The sequence below is a fragment of the Panulirus ornatus genome, chromosome 56, assembly GCF_036320965.1.
Source record: "Panulirus ornatus isolate Po-2019 chromosome 56, ASM3632096v1, whole genome shotgun sequence".
In the NCBI taxonomy this organism is placed as follows: domain Eukaryota; kingdom Metazoa; phylum Arthropoda; class Malacostraca; order Decapoda; family Palinuridae; genus Panulirus; species Panulirus ornatus.
The window spans coordinates 3,413,450-3,429,793 of NC_092279.1; the positions used below are offsets into that span (position 1 = coordinate 3,413,450).

Below are 16,344 nucleotides of genomic sequence, written 5' to 3' on the forward strand. Positions count from 1 at the left end.
CTTGGTCAATCTTTCCTCACTCATTCTCTCCATGTGCCCAAACCATTTCAAAACACCCTCTTCTGCTCTCTCAACCACGCTCTTTTTATTTCCACACATCTCTCTTACCCTTACGTTACTTACTCGATCAAACCACCTCACACCACACATTGTCCTCAAACATCTCATTTCCAGCACATCCATCCTCCTGCGCACAACTCTATCCATAGCCCACGCCTCGAAACCATACAACATTGTTGGAACCACTATTCCTTCAAACATACCCATTTTTGCTTTCCGAGATAATGCTCTCGACCTCCACACATTCTTCAAGGCTCCCAGAATTTTCACCCCCTCCCCACCCTATGATCCACTTCCGCTTCCATGGTTCCATCCGCTGCCAGATCCACACCCAGATATCTAAAACACTTTACTTCCTCCAGTTTTTCTCCATTCAAACTTACCTCCCAATTGACTTGACCCTCAACCCTACTGTACCTAATAACCTTGCTCTTATTCACATTTACTCTTAACTTTCTTCTTTCATACACTTTACCAAACTCAGTCACCAGCTTCTGCAGTTTCTCACATGAATCAGCCACCAGCGCTGTATCATCAGCGAACAACAACTGACTCACTTCCTAAGCTCTCTCATCCCCAACAGACTTCATACTTGCCCCTCTTTCCAAAACTCTTGCATTCACCTCCCTAACAACCCCATCCATAAACAAATTAAACATTTATATACATATATGTGTCCCTCAACACTTCTGAACCTAATAACCCTGCTGTTATTCACATTTACTCTCAACTTTCTCCTTTCACACACTTTTCTAAACCTAGTTGCCAACTTCTGCAGTTTCTCACTTGAATCAGCCACTAGTGCTGTATCATCGGTGAACGGCAACCAACTCAGTTCCCAGGCCCTCTCATCCTAAACAGACTGCATACTCACCCTTCTCTCCAAAACTCTTGCATTTACCTTCCTACCCACCCCATCCATAAACAAATTAAACAACCACGGAGACATCAAACACCCCTGCTGCAGACCAACCTTCACTGGGAACCAGTCAGTCTCCTCTCTCTCTACTCGTACTCATGCCTTACCTCATTGATAAAAACTTTTCACTGCTTCAAGCAGCTTACGTCCCACACCGTATACTCTTAAGACCTTCCACAAACCATCTCTATCAACTTGTATATGTCTTCTCTAGCTCCATAAATGCCACATACAAATCCATCTGTTTTTCTAAGTATTTCTCACATACAAACTTCAAAGCAACCACCTGATCCACAAATCCTCTACCACTTCTGAAATCACACTGCTCCTCCCCAATCAGATGCTCTATACATGCCTTTAGCCTCTCAATCAATACGCTCCCATACAATTTGCCAGGAATACTCAACAAACTTATGTCTCTAGTTTGAACAATCACCTTTATTACCTTTGCGTTTGTACAATCACACTATACATGCATTTCACCAATCCCCTGGCACTTCGCTATGATCCTTACATACATTGAATAACCAAACTATTCTCCTTGACTCTCTGACTTTGCTCACCACCCCAACCAAAACACCCTACATCTGCCACTCTATCATCAAACGCATTCAACAAACCTTCAAAATACTCACTCCATCTTTTCACATCTGATATCACTACCTGTTATATTTCTTTTTTTCTTTTCATACTATTCGCCATTTCCCGCATTAGCGAGGTAGCGTTGAGAACAGAGGACTGGGCCTTTGAGGGAATATCCTCACCTGGCCCCCTTCTCTGTTCCCTCTTTTGGAAATAAAAAAAAAAGCGAGAGGGGAGGATTTCCAGCCACCCGCTCCCTCCCCTTTTAGTCGCCTTCTACGACATGCAGGGAATACGTGGGAAGTATTCTTTCTCCCCTATCCCCAGGGATATATACAAGTAGTTATTAAATCATTTCTTTTTATCATACTTTGTCGCTGTTTCCCGCATTAGTGAGGTCGTGCAAGGAAGCAGACGAAAGAATGGCCCAACCCACCCACATTCACATGTATATACATAAACACCCACACGCACATATACATACCTATACATTTCAACGTATATACACATATTCCTAAGAGTCTGTGGGGAAAATGAAACACGATAAGTTCCCAAGAGCACTTTTGTGTAATAATCACATTATCAGGGGAGACACAAGAGACAAATATGTCAGTTGATATACATCGAAGAGACATACCTAGGATGCCATTTGGTAAACATGCGATTGTCCAAAACAGACGAGCGCATCATAAACTTATTATTTTACAAAGTTTATCAACAATAAAGTTATCCAATTTGTATAGACCATCACTAATATTGAGAGTATAATTCCTTGTGCATTTAATAATAGAAGATTCAATTATATTTCTCATGGTAATAGAGTTAGAGTTAATAACTGAGATGGCATTACTCCAGTCAATACAATGATTATAGTTTTTAACGTGATTAAACAAGGCATTTGATTCTTGTCCCATTCTTATACATATACATGTACATATGTACATATTCATACTTGCTGGCTTCATCCATTCCTATTGCCACCCTGCCACACGTGAAATGGCACCCCCTCCCCCCCTCACACACACACGAGGTAGCACTAGGGAAAGACAACAAAGGCCACATTCGTTCACACTCAGTTGCTAGCTGTCATGTGTAATGCACCAAAACCAAAGCTCCCTTTCCACATCCAGGCCCCACAAAACTTTCCATGGTTTACCCCAGATGCTTCACATGCCCTGGTTCAATCCATTGACAACATGCCAACCCCAGTTTGCCACATCATTCCAATTCCCTGCATGCTTTTCACCCTCCTCTATGTTCAGGCCCTGATCGCTCAAAATCTTTTTCACTCCATCTCCACCATAAGTGGGAAGGATGGCAAAGGGACTATCATCCTTCCACCTGACCCACACCATTTTCTTGTTCTTTGTCTTTTTTGTAGAGAAGGCTGCATTTGTTGAAATCACGTGATCCAGAAATGGATCCTAATCATGGATGATAAGTGTAAGAGTGTTAGTAGCAATAAAACTACATCAAAGAAATGTATGAGCATTAGAGATGCATGTGGCCATGATCAAGCATTCAATTAAAGGAGAAGTGTCTCATCCGCCACACAGAGGTATATCAAAAAACATTTTTATTTAATATTTAAATCTTTTACATTGTTTTATTAATTTCATTACAAGAGCACTGTTATCAACAATTATATATTGCAAATGCACAATATTTTTGCTTAATCATGAGTTTAACAAGCTTTTGTGGGATGACTTAGAAATGTAACAAAAATAATAGCTTTTTAACATTTCCCGCATCAGTGAGGAGTTTTGGAAGGAGGTTAATAGAGAAAAAATAAGATAACAAACAGGAGAGTCAGTGAAGGGGAAAAATGGGAAAGTAGTAACAGGCTTTCGGTGCATTATTACATGACAGCTAGAGACTGAGTGTGAACGAATGGGGCCTTTGTTGTCTTTTCCTAGCGCTACCTCGCACACATGAGGGGGGAGGGGGTTGTTATTTCATGTGTGGCGAGATGGCAATGGGAATGAATAAAGGCAGACAGTATGAATTATGTACATGTGTATATATGTATATGTCTGTGTGTGTATGTATATATATGTATACGTTGAGATGTATAGGTATGTATATTTGTGTGTGTGGACATGTATGTATATACATGTGTATGTGGGTGGGTTGGGCCATTCATTCATCTGTTTCCTTGCGCAAGGAAGTGGTTTGGTGAAAGTAGTGCGATGACAAAATGAAGTGGAGAGTACTGTAGTCAAATTTCTTAAGAAAGGGGGGTGAATGAGTTATGGTTGGTTAGTTAGGATTTTCAATGTATGCTTGGATCATGGTGAGGTGCCTGTGAATTGGTAGAATGCATGTATAAAGCATATGTATTAAGGTAAGGGGGACAGAGGCAAGTGTTCAAATCACAGATGTATATGTTTGGTGAGTGTACCTGGTAAGTTGTATTAAAGTGTGGTGATTATGAGGGTGGTGGCAGGCACAAAACACCAGAATGAGAAGAACAAAGTGGTTTCAGAAGTGGTAGAGGATGTGTGGATCAGGTGATGGTTTTGAAAAATGTGTGAGGAATACGTAGATGAAGAGAAGTATCTGTATGTGGCATTTATAGATCTGGAGAAAGCATACGACACGTTGATTGAGATGCTTTGTGGATGGCATTAGGGACATGCAGTATGGCAAGAAAGTTAATTGAAGCAATGAGTTCTTTTTATGAAGAGAGTAAGGCAAATGAGAAAGGTCTTAACAGCAAATGTAACCATGGAAGGGGAGGTAAGTCATAAAGGGGGTAAGGGGGGTGAAGGTTCTGGGAGCACTGAAGAATGTGGAAAGAAAAGTTATAGTTTAAGAGGGTAAAAATATGCTTGAAGAGACAGTGTTGCATGGCTGTGAGGCATGGGCTATAGATGAAAATGTAAGGAAGAGAGTGAATTTGTTGGAGATGAAATGTATGAGGACAACATGATGTGTGAGGGGGCTTGATCAAATAAATAATAATAGTTAAGAAAGATGTGTGGTAACAAAGAGAGTATGGTAGAGAGAACTGTAGAGGGGGTGCTGAAATGGTTTGGACATATGGAGAAATGAGTGAGAAGAGGATGACAAAGAAGACCTATATGACAGAAGGGGGGAGAGAAGAAGGGGAGACCAATTTGGAGATGGAAGGATGGACTGACAATCATTTTGAAGGATAGGGTCCTAAACATGCAGGAGGGTGAAAAGCATGCATAGAATAGAGTGAACTGAGACAATGTGGTTTACAGGGGCCAGTGCTCTGAATCAGGATGTGTGAAGTATCCATGGTAAACCATGGAAAGGTCTGAGAGGCCTAGTTATAGATAGGGAACTGTGGTTTCAGTGCAGTACACATAACAGCCAGAATATGGATGTGAAGGAAAGTGGACTTTGTTCATGGCACTTCTCTGCTAACGTGGGACACAGCAATCAAGAATGAAAAATACATTTTTAGATATGAGTAAAAAAAGAAAAAATGGAATTCAAATCATCTTAGAAATACACAGGAGGAAAAAAAAAACTTCAAGGCAATGTAGATTTATTACATGGTATCCTATATTAAGCCCTAGTTATGAAGTTGAGTTGACAATAAATGCAACAAACTAGCTAATGTCATATTCTTCTAGATATATATCATAAACAATGTAAAAATACAAATCAGTTGAATATTATCTAAAAAGAAAAAAATTATCTCTGTTTTCATAGTTTGCCTTACTTCATTTTCCTTGGATTATATCTCTTCTTTGGATTTTCTGACTGGAATGCCTTTTTTTCACTATACGAAGGCCCACGTCGGAAATTTTTAACTGATTTCTTATCAGTTCTAGTCAGCTCCTGGTCAAATGAAGACTTTAACCTGGAATGTTTACGTTTTCCCTTCACACCTGGCATGGCCTGTTTCAGCTTTTCCTTCATATCTGCCAAAGTAAATGGAAGAAAAATTATACATTAATATCATACTTCTATGTAAGAAGTGTGCATGGTAATGTTGTCAAAATAACACAGCTTAAATGAAAATAATGAAACAGGTCAGGTCAGTTTTCAAACTGAATATCAAATGACAAAGATTCAGCAAATACAGCATAACAGAGTAAAATAACAATCAGTTCTACCTCTACGTAATGCACATAATTTCTACCTGCTTACTCTGTGTCATTATGTTCCTTCCCATTTACAAAAATATCATGTACAAATAGTTCTCCCTTGCTGTTCAGTCTTTTATTGGTTTGGAGTCAATTTTTTTTTGAGATAAAATATTGCCATATAACATACTCTTTCCATGATTTACAAATCACCACCAACTTGTACTTTAAAAAGACCTCCCCGCTGACCATAACACCGCGCAGACTTTGCATATTACAAGAGCAAAGGTCAATGCTTCACATCTGTAACAGCTACATAAACAAAGCTGCATCATTCACTGAGACAATCGTTATCCTTCCTCAAATCTTCAAGTGCTAAAAGTTTAAATGAAGTTCAATGGTCGAGGGAGCAAAAATATCACATTTTCCAGCAGCCTAATAACTAATGATTTTTGCTTGGCAAATTCTCTAAGCCTTTTAAAGTGAAGGTAAAGTTAAAAACAAGCCAGTCAAACATCAGAAACAGCACATTCATCTGTCAAGTTTATTCAGTTATGAATATCTTTAATCTTTTCAAGCAGCATTAGGCATATAATTACTGCACCTTTCAAACATTTCAATTTGGATCAGTCATTCACAACACTTTATTCATCCCTATGTTGTGAAAATCTTATGAGGGTAATATGGTGTACAGATGCTCAAAATCATGTTCTGCTGGTATTTGCTTGCCAACAGCTTTTTTTATCAGAGGTGGAGGTGGAGGGAACAAGGAGAAGTGGGAGACCAAATTGGAGGTAGAAAGATGGAGTGAAAAAGATTTTGTGTGATCGGGGCCTAAACATGCAGGAGGGTGAAAGGCGTGCAAGGAATAGAGTGAATTGGAACGATGTGGTATACCGGAGTCGATGTGCTGTCAATGGATTGAACCAGGGCATGTGAAGCGTCTGGGGTAAACCATGGAAAGTTTTGTGGGCCTGGATGTGGAAGGGGAGCTGTGGTTTCAGTGCATTATACATGACAGCTTGAGACAGTGTGAACGAATGTGGCCTTTGTTGTCTTTTCCTAGCGCTACCTCGCGCACATTTGGGGGGAGGGGGTTCTCATTTCATGTGTGGTGGGGTGGCGACGGGAATGAATAAGGGCAGACAATGAATTATGTACATGTGTATATATGTATATGTCTGTGTGTGTACATATATGTATATGTTGAGATGTATAGGTATGTATATGTGCGTGTGTGGACGTGTATGTATATACATGTGTATGTGGGTGGGTTGGGCCATTCTTTCGTCTGTTTCCTTGCGCTACCTTATTGACGAGGGAGACAGCAACAAAGTATAATAAAAAAAAGATAATAATCTTAATCATTATTACTATTATCATTATCAACCACACTCTGTCTCTAGCTATCATATGTAATGCATCAAAACCACAGCTCCCTATCCAAATCCAGGCCCTACAGACCTTTCCATGTTTCACCCCAGATGCTTCCATTGACAGCATGCCGACCCTGGTATATAAAATCGTTCCAATTCACTCTATTCCTTGCACGTCTCTCATCCTCCAGTATGTTCAAGCCCCGATCACTAAAAATCTTTTTCAATCCATCCATCCACCTCCAACTTGGTCTCCCGATTCTCCTTGTTCCCTTCACCTGACACATATATTCTCTTCGTCAATCTTTCCTCACTCATTCTCTCCATATGTCCAAACCATTTTAACTTCTGCTCTCTCAACCACACTCTTTTTAATTCATTACTTACTAGATCAAACCACCTCACATCCTATATTGTCCTCAAATATTTCATTTCCAAAACATCCACCCTCCTCCGTACAACCCTAAATACAGCCCATGCCTTGCAACCATATAATATTGTTGGAACTACTATTCCTTCAAACATACCCATTTATGCTCTCTGAGATAACACTCTCTCCTTTGACACATTCTTCATTGCACCCAGAACCTTCGCCCCCTCCCCTACCTTGTGACTCCCTTCTGCTTCCATGGTTCCATTCGCTGCTATGTCCACACCCAGATATCTTCATTGCACCCAGAACCTTCGCCCCCTCCCCTACCTTGTGACTCCCTTCTGCTTCCATGGTTCCATTCGCTGCTATGTCCACACCCAGATATCTAAAACACTTCACTTCCTCCAATTTTTCTCAATTCAAACTTACATCCCAACTAACTTGTCCCTCAATCCTCCTGAACCTGATATTATTACCTTGCTTTTATTCACATTTACTTTTAACTTTGTTTTTTGTGTTTGGATGAAATGCCTTGAGCATTGAATGAGACAATATCCTCTGTCTTCATTCTTTTTCAAGGGAAATCATTTGATAATTTGCCCCCCCCCTCATTGTATTTCTAGGCCATGTTAGGTTAGGTTAGGGTAGAAACCTAACCTAACCCACTCACATTTTCTGTCTAGACATGTATAACAGTTTATACAGGTATTTGGCAGGAATCCCACATACAGCACCATAGTAAGTAGAGGTTTCACAAAAAAGCTCAGCAAGAAACAGGTTGGAGGGGATGTAAAGAAGTACTGTTTTACTCAAGGGTGCTGTCTGTTCACAAAGGTTTAAAAGGTTAACTGATTTTATAGAAGAACTTAAAGAGATGGGGGACCCAAGAGAGGAGAACTTTTTCCCCATGCTATACCAATAGGTAATTACAAGTTGAACTGACAAATACCCACCCTTCCTTTACTCAACACACCATCCTGCTCCACATCCATCTTTATCTATTTATTCATCTATAAAAGAGCCTAGGTGTTACCCTTCTAAAGGCTCCAGTAGCCTAAGGCTGCACTACTCCCAGCAGCAGGCAAATGTAGACTCCTAAAGTGTGAGAAGTTCTTTGATGAAACTGTACCCTTACTAATACAGCTTTCCTAAAGATGACTTTTCACTTGTGGTGTACCCTTGAGCAGAGAGATTCCAGTAACCAAGCCACAGCTGAACTAGATATTCAGTACGAGTGTGCCAAATTTTGTGAATTCAATGATCACACAACACAGCAACAACATATTCCTTTCTGCTTCTTATTATACAATGACTTTATTGCAGTGGCCACCTCCTTGAGGGAGTTCCAGAATGGAACAGGCAACAGATAGATAGATATATGAACATATTCACCATCAGCTCTCTCCCTCTCTATTCTGAGGGATCTCATTATCATACATCTCATTACTAGATCTGCAAGTAAGCTTTTCATTACTAGACCTGCTAGTAAAATTTTTTTCATTGCAACCAAGCTCCAACCTTTTGTTTAGAACCTATCCCGTCTTTAACTTTCTCGTTGCTATTAATTTCCTTTCTTGTTGCTCCCTGAAACATTCAACCACAGTGCTCAATACCACTGATCTTTATGTAGCTTACATGTGCAAACTTTTCCTCACAGATTTAAGTTAGGTTCTTCACCTATCTACATCATATTCATGTTTACTCATAAATCTTCACTGCTATCTTCTGCTATAATTACAATTACTCAGGCGTCAATTGTACACCATCAAGCTATACTTTCTTTTATCTTTTTGTCTTTGTCTGATATAATTATCATAGACAACATAAAGGCTACTATTATCCCCAACAGTACTCTAGGCAAAATATTTCCCTCATCCAACAGAGTTCTGTTTGCTATAGCTCTGAATTTTCTGTTTGTTAAGAACTCTAATCCAGCTTCCTTGTTAACCTTTTATGTTCTAAGTTACCACTTTATCGAGCAAATGTCTGTAGTTTATCATGCCCAATGCTTCTGCTGAGTTAAGGACGGCGATCTCCTCTACATTTTCGTGTTTGCATAACTTTTTCTAGTACAAATCATGTTGGTCTTCAACAGCATCGCTGTTCATTTGGTCTTTTACTGCTGTTTTTCAATCACTTTTAAATATTCTTTTATAAAGTGAAATATCAACTTTGAGATCTCTCTTTTTTCTTTAGACTCTCCTTAGCCTAATGCAAACTTGAATAACTTTGTGAACCCCTGCTATCCTGCTATCACCTAGGCTCAGTCTCAGCAGTTACATCACTGGTTGTGCTATCATTCTCTTTGTTTTTTCAGGAATATGGTTGGGAATCTATCTGGTCCCAGAAATTAATTTTCTAGTTCATTTATTGTTATCACTGTCATTTCAGTTTCATGGACATCATTACGTTTATGCAGTCTCATCTGGATTTTTTTAACATGGCGACTGAAATGGCAGACAAATGACTTGCACCAATCAAGGCCATCTCAGGTGAAAGAAAAAAGCTGAAGAGAAAGAAAGTAGAAATCAATCAGGGTTTTGCAAGCATTTGAGGACATCAATGGAATATCTCAGTGAGCTGTACTAAATGTTTTTGTATATAATAGGAACAAGTGGATTATATGAAGCATATAACAGTGGCTCCCAAGAATGCTATAAAAGGATTCAATAGAATGAAAAAGGAATGCAAATGAGGTCTAGATTTCTCCCTTATTTCGTAATTCTTGATTTCTCCCTTTTTTCGTAATTCCTTAACACACCTTCTAGATGAAATCTTGTTCAGCTTTAAGACACTATTCTGTCGTATGTTTTAAAAATAGACTCTCTTTACAAAGATACATAACTAAAATGGAAAAATTCTCTTTAAAACAAACTACAGCCATGTGATGAGTTACTGAGGGCAAAATTATGACAAACAGCAATACAAATGAAAATTTCCAATCTAATGATCTTATATTTTAGTTAATCATTTGTCTAAAACCAATGTATCTTATGATATTTACATCAAAGAAACATAAAATATGGAGAAATGTAAACAATGGACTCGATGGATTCAGCTTGTGTATGTACTATGGAGAAATGTAAACAATGGACTCGATGGATTCAGCTTGTGTGTGTACGTCAGTACAGGAACTAAAAAACCTAACTACATAACATGGCACAGATCTCATATGGAGTGTAAAAAGAATTCAAATTGAACTATGAACACAAAAGTAACAATAAACTTGGAATGCATGACTTACCCCTGTTTGAAAACTTTCTGAATTTTACTGTGTCTTTAAGGCGTTGCACTTTATTAGCTTTCTTGCAAAAATGATCAGACATATTTATCTCACTAATAATGTGCTTATCTTCAGGATCCTGGGCATTCAGAATTCTTCTCTTTTTCTTTGCCCTTCCTTTTACCATCTGTTTGTCTGCCACATCAGGCGCCTTATCTGTAACACAGCAAGTAAGATTTTAGTTTAATGTCAATAAGATATCTAAACTTATGGAACAGACTTTTCCCTACATTCATGGAATGATGGTGTATGGAGAATGTGTCCAAAACATTTCAGCCACTAGCCATCCCTATAAAAAGTGTTCAAGACCCAACATTAATGCTACAAGCCTTTCCTAAAGAATTCTGTAAGACTGTCAGGTTGCTGTATAACAAAAGCAGTTTCTGCTAGCTTGACTCTTTCATTGCATGATTAATTTTCAGGAATGACCAATAAATCACAAAAATATTAAATTATTGATTACACATCTGTTACTTTCCCCATATCAAAAGGGGAGGTATTTCTAGATCTGGCACTAAAACTCCTTATAATCCATAATGGATAAATTAAGATTATTCTTTTATTTCTTTCACATGAGCTTGCCATGTCCTACATGAGCAGTGTAGCATGATACACTCATAATAATTTCTATATACGAAGTGAAGGATCCTCTTGGTAAAGTGACAAATATAAGGTGGAAAATAAATGCCTGTAGAGTGCTATTGTTTAAAGCTGAAAGGGACAAAGGTAAGTCTTCAAGTTACAAAGTTTGGCAAGTGTACCTGATAAGTAGTCTGGAAGAGTGGGGATTATTGACAGGGTGGTTGTATGCACAGAGCATCTGGCTAAGGAAGAACAATGTGGTTTCAGGAGTGGTAAAGGATATGTGCATCATGTGTTTGCTTTGAAGAATGTGTGAGAGCAGTATTTAGAGAAACAAAAGGATTTGTATGTGGTATTTAATGATCTGAAGAAGTCATATGATAGGCTGATAGAGACGCTCTATGGAAGGTGTTACGAATATATGGTGTTGGAGGAGCTATAAGAATCAGTGAAGCTTTTATCAAAAGAGTAAGGAGTGTGTGCAAGTAGGAACAGAGGAGGGTCAGTAGTTCCAAGTGAAAATGCATCTGTGGCACTGGGTATGTGATGTCACCATGGCCGTTTAATTCTGTTTGCAGATAGGTTGGTGAAGGAGGTAAATGCAAGGGCTTTGGAGAGAAGAGTATGTATGCAGTCTATTCAGGGTTGCAGGTGGGGGGCTGGGAGGTGAGTCATATGTTTCCTGATGATATGGGGTTGGTGGCAAATTCAAGTAATAAACTGCAAATATGTTTGGGTTTGGGAGTGTGTGTGAAAGGAGAAAGTTGAGAGAACATCTAAATAAAAGCCAGGTTATGAGGTTTAGCATTGAAAAGACAGGTTGTTTGGAGTGAGACCTTAAATGATGAGAACTTAAAGAAAGTGGAGTGTTTTAGATATCTAGCAGTGGATAAAGCAGCAAAAGGAATCATGAGGGCTGAAGTGAGCCACAGGATGGATGAGGCAGGACAATGTCCTGAGAGCATTGACATATGTGTGGAAAGAGAGGTCATTGTCTTTTAAGGGCAAATATAGGTATGTTTGATGGTATAGTAGTCCTGTCAGTGCTGTAGTCTGTAATGCTGGCTTGGCTTTTGATAGCCATTGGTGGCTTTAAAATGGCCTTCAAGGCCAGTGTACAATTACATAAAACCTTGCCTATATTCTCAAGTACCTACAACCAAAATTTGGGACCCCTACATGATAAATGAAACTCTAGTAAACCTGGTTCTTGAAAGGCAACCTTTGATGGCATTCAAAGCCAGGATCTGGTAACCTTGTATCCTACATTTGATACTAAGATATCTTTAATAGAACTTGAGGCTGCCAGTTCACCTATTCTAAATGTATGCAGTGAACTGGGTGTAATTCTTAAAGCTGGGGTGGCCTCTGATGGCCTCAAAGCAGCCTTTCAATTCAGCAAATGGTGGCTAAAACCCTATCCCAGCACTTGAAATCCCTACATGCAGAACATGGTGCCTGTAAGTGCTTCCTAAAGGTTCACTGACTATTGTACATTATTGCTCAGACATATTCAGTATCAAAGTATCCATCTATCTACCTCTATGTCTATGCCTATTCCCATTGGGAACCCCCTCAAGGGGGTACCTATCCTCTGATGTACTATTAATAGCCTGATATTTCATAGTAAGCTCCTAAAGTGCCTATATATGTCATGCTTATATTTTTAAGGAGTTATTAAAAATTTTCTCATCAGATTCCAACTTACTCTTTTTGGTGTTGCTACTTTCTCCTGTTTCTAACCAAGTTCTCTCAGGCTTTACTTCAAAGGTTCCCTTAAGTTTCTTCTTCATTTTTTGAATAGACTGTTCCATCATTAGCAAATCCTTTTCAGCTCGTTCTTCTGTAAGAATACGACTCACATCTGGTTCTACCTTCTCCACCTTTGCCTTGTATTTTTCAAGTACTTCTGGAGGAATTAAGAGAAAAATTCATTGAAAAAGATCTAGCTATCTATCTATATCTCTGATGCCTGTTCCAAGGGAGGGAGGGAGGGATGGAGGTAGGTAGGTAGGTAGGTATGGCAATAAAGTCTCCAAAACTAATATGCTTCAGAACTTCTTAGCCTTTGGTGCCTCACCCTTAACAGGATACTGGCAGAGGGGCAACTCTAGTGCTGCAGAGGTTACTACCTAATTTTCCTACTAACTGCATTTACCTAGTGCTCTTACCTACTACTTCTACTTAATTCTCCTAGCCTAAATGTCCCTACCTTCTCCTTCTATCGACTTCTACCATTTTGCCAAAAGGCAGGGCTAGTGCATGAAGCTCACTGCAGAACAAGTAAGGACTTTAACATTCCAAACTAAAGATAACATAAATAAAATCATAATAAAATGGCATTAGTTATTCTCTCCATCTTTTTTTTAATCCTACAAGTGGAAGACTGGTTGAATATACAAGATTCAGAAAGATACAACATATCTACTTTGCTTTATTGCAACTCAGTTTATCAAAGGCAGATGGGAAACTGCTAGAGAAAGTGCCACTGCAGGCATCAGTAACTGATACAATTATCCTCCGTGTAATGATAGTGTTATGTTTCTAAAAAACTCAAATGCTACGTGAAATACTGTTATGCAAGCAAATGAAATCTACCACATAAGGGGGTTATACTCCTGAGCATTAATTTTCCATATTCAACTCTTAAGTACAGGAGGTCCCCAGCTTACAAAAGAGTTAGGTTCCTGGACCCTATTTGTGAATCAATGTTCATAAGTCAGAAAATATAAAAAAAATGCATAAAATCAGAGGAAATGACTATACATAACTGTAATAATAAATGAGATATTGTATTCCAAAGTAAAACATCATATCAAGAAACACTCAATGAAAAAAGTCACAGTTAGGCAGTTTTTAATGTTCCTTCTTTTGGAAAAGTAAAAACTGGCGAGGAGGATTTCTGGCCCCCGTACCCATCCCTTTCAGTCCCCTTCTATGACACACAGGGAATATGTGGGAAGTTTTCTTTCTCCCTATCCCTTGAGATAAAATCTAGTCTTAATATTATGAACATCTATCAAGCCTAGTTATAATAATCAGAGATACACTTGTGAGACAAAAAGGGTTCACATACCTTTGTTTAAAACTCTGCTGAACAAAGCCTTTTTTGAGCACCTCTTAATTTCTTTTAACATCGTGAATTCCTTCTCGATAGCCAAGTTTACACAGAGACCACAGTAACCTGCTCGGGCAGTGCGGCCAACTCGATGAACATAACGGGTATATGTGCTGGGCAGATCAAAATTTATTACCTAAAATCACACAAAAATAATTACTTGGATGCAGTTCATCATACTCTATCCTTAATCATAGTTTACCAAATCAAAACCATTTTATAAATAATTTTGGGCATAATACCAACCAGTAAATTTACACTCACCTAAACTATCTATCTATATCTCTTATGCCCATTCCTTTTGGGAACTCACTCAAAGGGAATGTCTTCATCAAAATAGTCTCCATAACTGGTGAACTCCAGTGATACTTCTTAGCCTTTAATGCCTTACACTTAACATCTAAAAATAAGGTTGATTTGCTACCCAAAGCCTCTCACATCACTCAAACAAATCCTCAACCCATGCCCAGTGTCTTTTAATGAAATATGAATTTCTACACTTGTATAAGTGCTTCTTACATTTTGACCTTGTACACTAATTCAAGTAACAACTATGCCTCCAATCAAACTCTTTCTACATTAAAAACTTTTCTCATTAACTCCAGCATAATTTCTCGGGCATCCTCATCTGAGATACTCCTTGCCTTAACCAAATCTCACTGCAACTAATCCTCTACTTTGCAGTTTTCCTCTCCTCCTTTAGTACCACTCTTCATATCTTCTTTACTTACCTTACACCAGCCGTATATTCTACATGACCTCACAATCCTCAAACACTTTCATCCATGCGCCTTTCTAATGATTTTTCCCAAATCACATACATCTTAACTTATTCATCCTTTTTATGCCAACTGCATTAGGCAAGATACCATCTCTATGGCTATTTCTGACCTATTCTAATCTACATACTTAAGTTTAACATTCATAAATCTGAGCTGGGAAAAGCGCCCTTGAAGTGTGAGTTTCTCACGAACTCTAAATTTCTTTCCATTCACCCAAGCTCTCATCACTCTCTCCAATGCAAGGTTCTCCTTTCAAATTTTCAAATTTCATAATCCTACTACCATCCTTAATAAAATCCAAACCAAAAACCTAAGCTCATCCAAAGCTTCCAATTCTTCAACATTTACAACAATGTAAGAGTGTAACCTAATCAACACATAAATGCCCAAACACGCACATATACATTACTATCAGTATCATTATACTTAATCGCTATTTCCTCCATCAGCAATAAAGGCTACGAAACAGACAAAGAATGACCCATCCTTCCAAAAGAAGGAACAGAGAAAGGGGCTAGATGAGGATTTCCCTCAAAGGCCCAGTCCTCTGTTTTTAACGCTACCTCGCTAATGCGGGAAATGGCGAATAGTTTGAAAGAAAGATATATATATATATATACATAAAAGCCCATACACACACATACATATAAATATTCATATCAACATATACATACATATACATACACATACAGACATATACACATGTACGTGTTCATACTTGCTTGCCTTCATCCATTCCTGTCGCTACCCCACTCCACAGGAAGCAGCATCATTAACCCCCCTTCAACAAGGCAGCGCCAGAAAACATAGATAAAAGGCCACACTCGTTCACACTCAGTCTCTGGCTGTCATGTGTAATGCTCCAAGACCACAGCTCCCTATCCACATCCAGGCCCCACAGACATTTTCATGGTTTAACCCAGACACTCCACATGCCCTGGTTCAGTCCACTGACAGCACGTTGACCCCAGTATACCACATCGTTCCAATTCACTCTATTCCTTGCATGCCCCTCTCCCTCCTGTATGTTTAGGTCCCAATCGTTTGAAATCTTTTTCACTCCCTCCTTCCATCTCCAACTTGTTCTATCACTTCTAGTTCCCTCCACCTATGACACATATATCCTCTTTGTCAATCTTTCCTCACTCATTCTCTCCATGTCAAAACCATTTCAACACAACCTCTTCTGCTCTCTCAATCACGCT

The 16,344-nt window shown here is 38.9% G+C and overlaps 1 protein-coding gene across 2 annotated transcripts in view; it reads right to left on the reverse strand.

Annotated features, from left to right (window-relative positions):
• Positions 1-5,068: 5,068 nt before the first annotated feature.
• Rs1 (Dead-box helicase Rs1) overlaps positions 5,069-16,344 on the reverse strand; it is a 71,743-nt gene continuing 60,467 nt past the window's right edge. For both annotated transcript variants that reach the window (XM_071693649.1, XM_071693650.1), the window contains exons 11-14: positions 14,316-14,493; positions 12,948-13,148; positions 10,619-10,813; positions 5,069-5,460 (exon numbers count right to left, since the gene is read on the reverse strand). In XM_071693649.1, the coding sequence (XP_071549750.1) occupies positions 5,255-5,460; positions 10,619-10,813; positions 12,948-13,148; positions 14,316-14,493 (780 nt within the window). In that variant the 3' untranslated portion in view covers positions 5,069-5,254. The remainder of the gene's footprint in view (positions 5,461-10,618; positions 10,814-12,947; positions 13,149-14,315; positions 14,494-16,344) is intronic.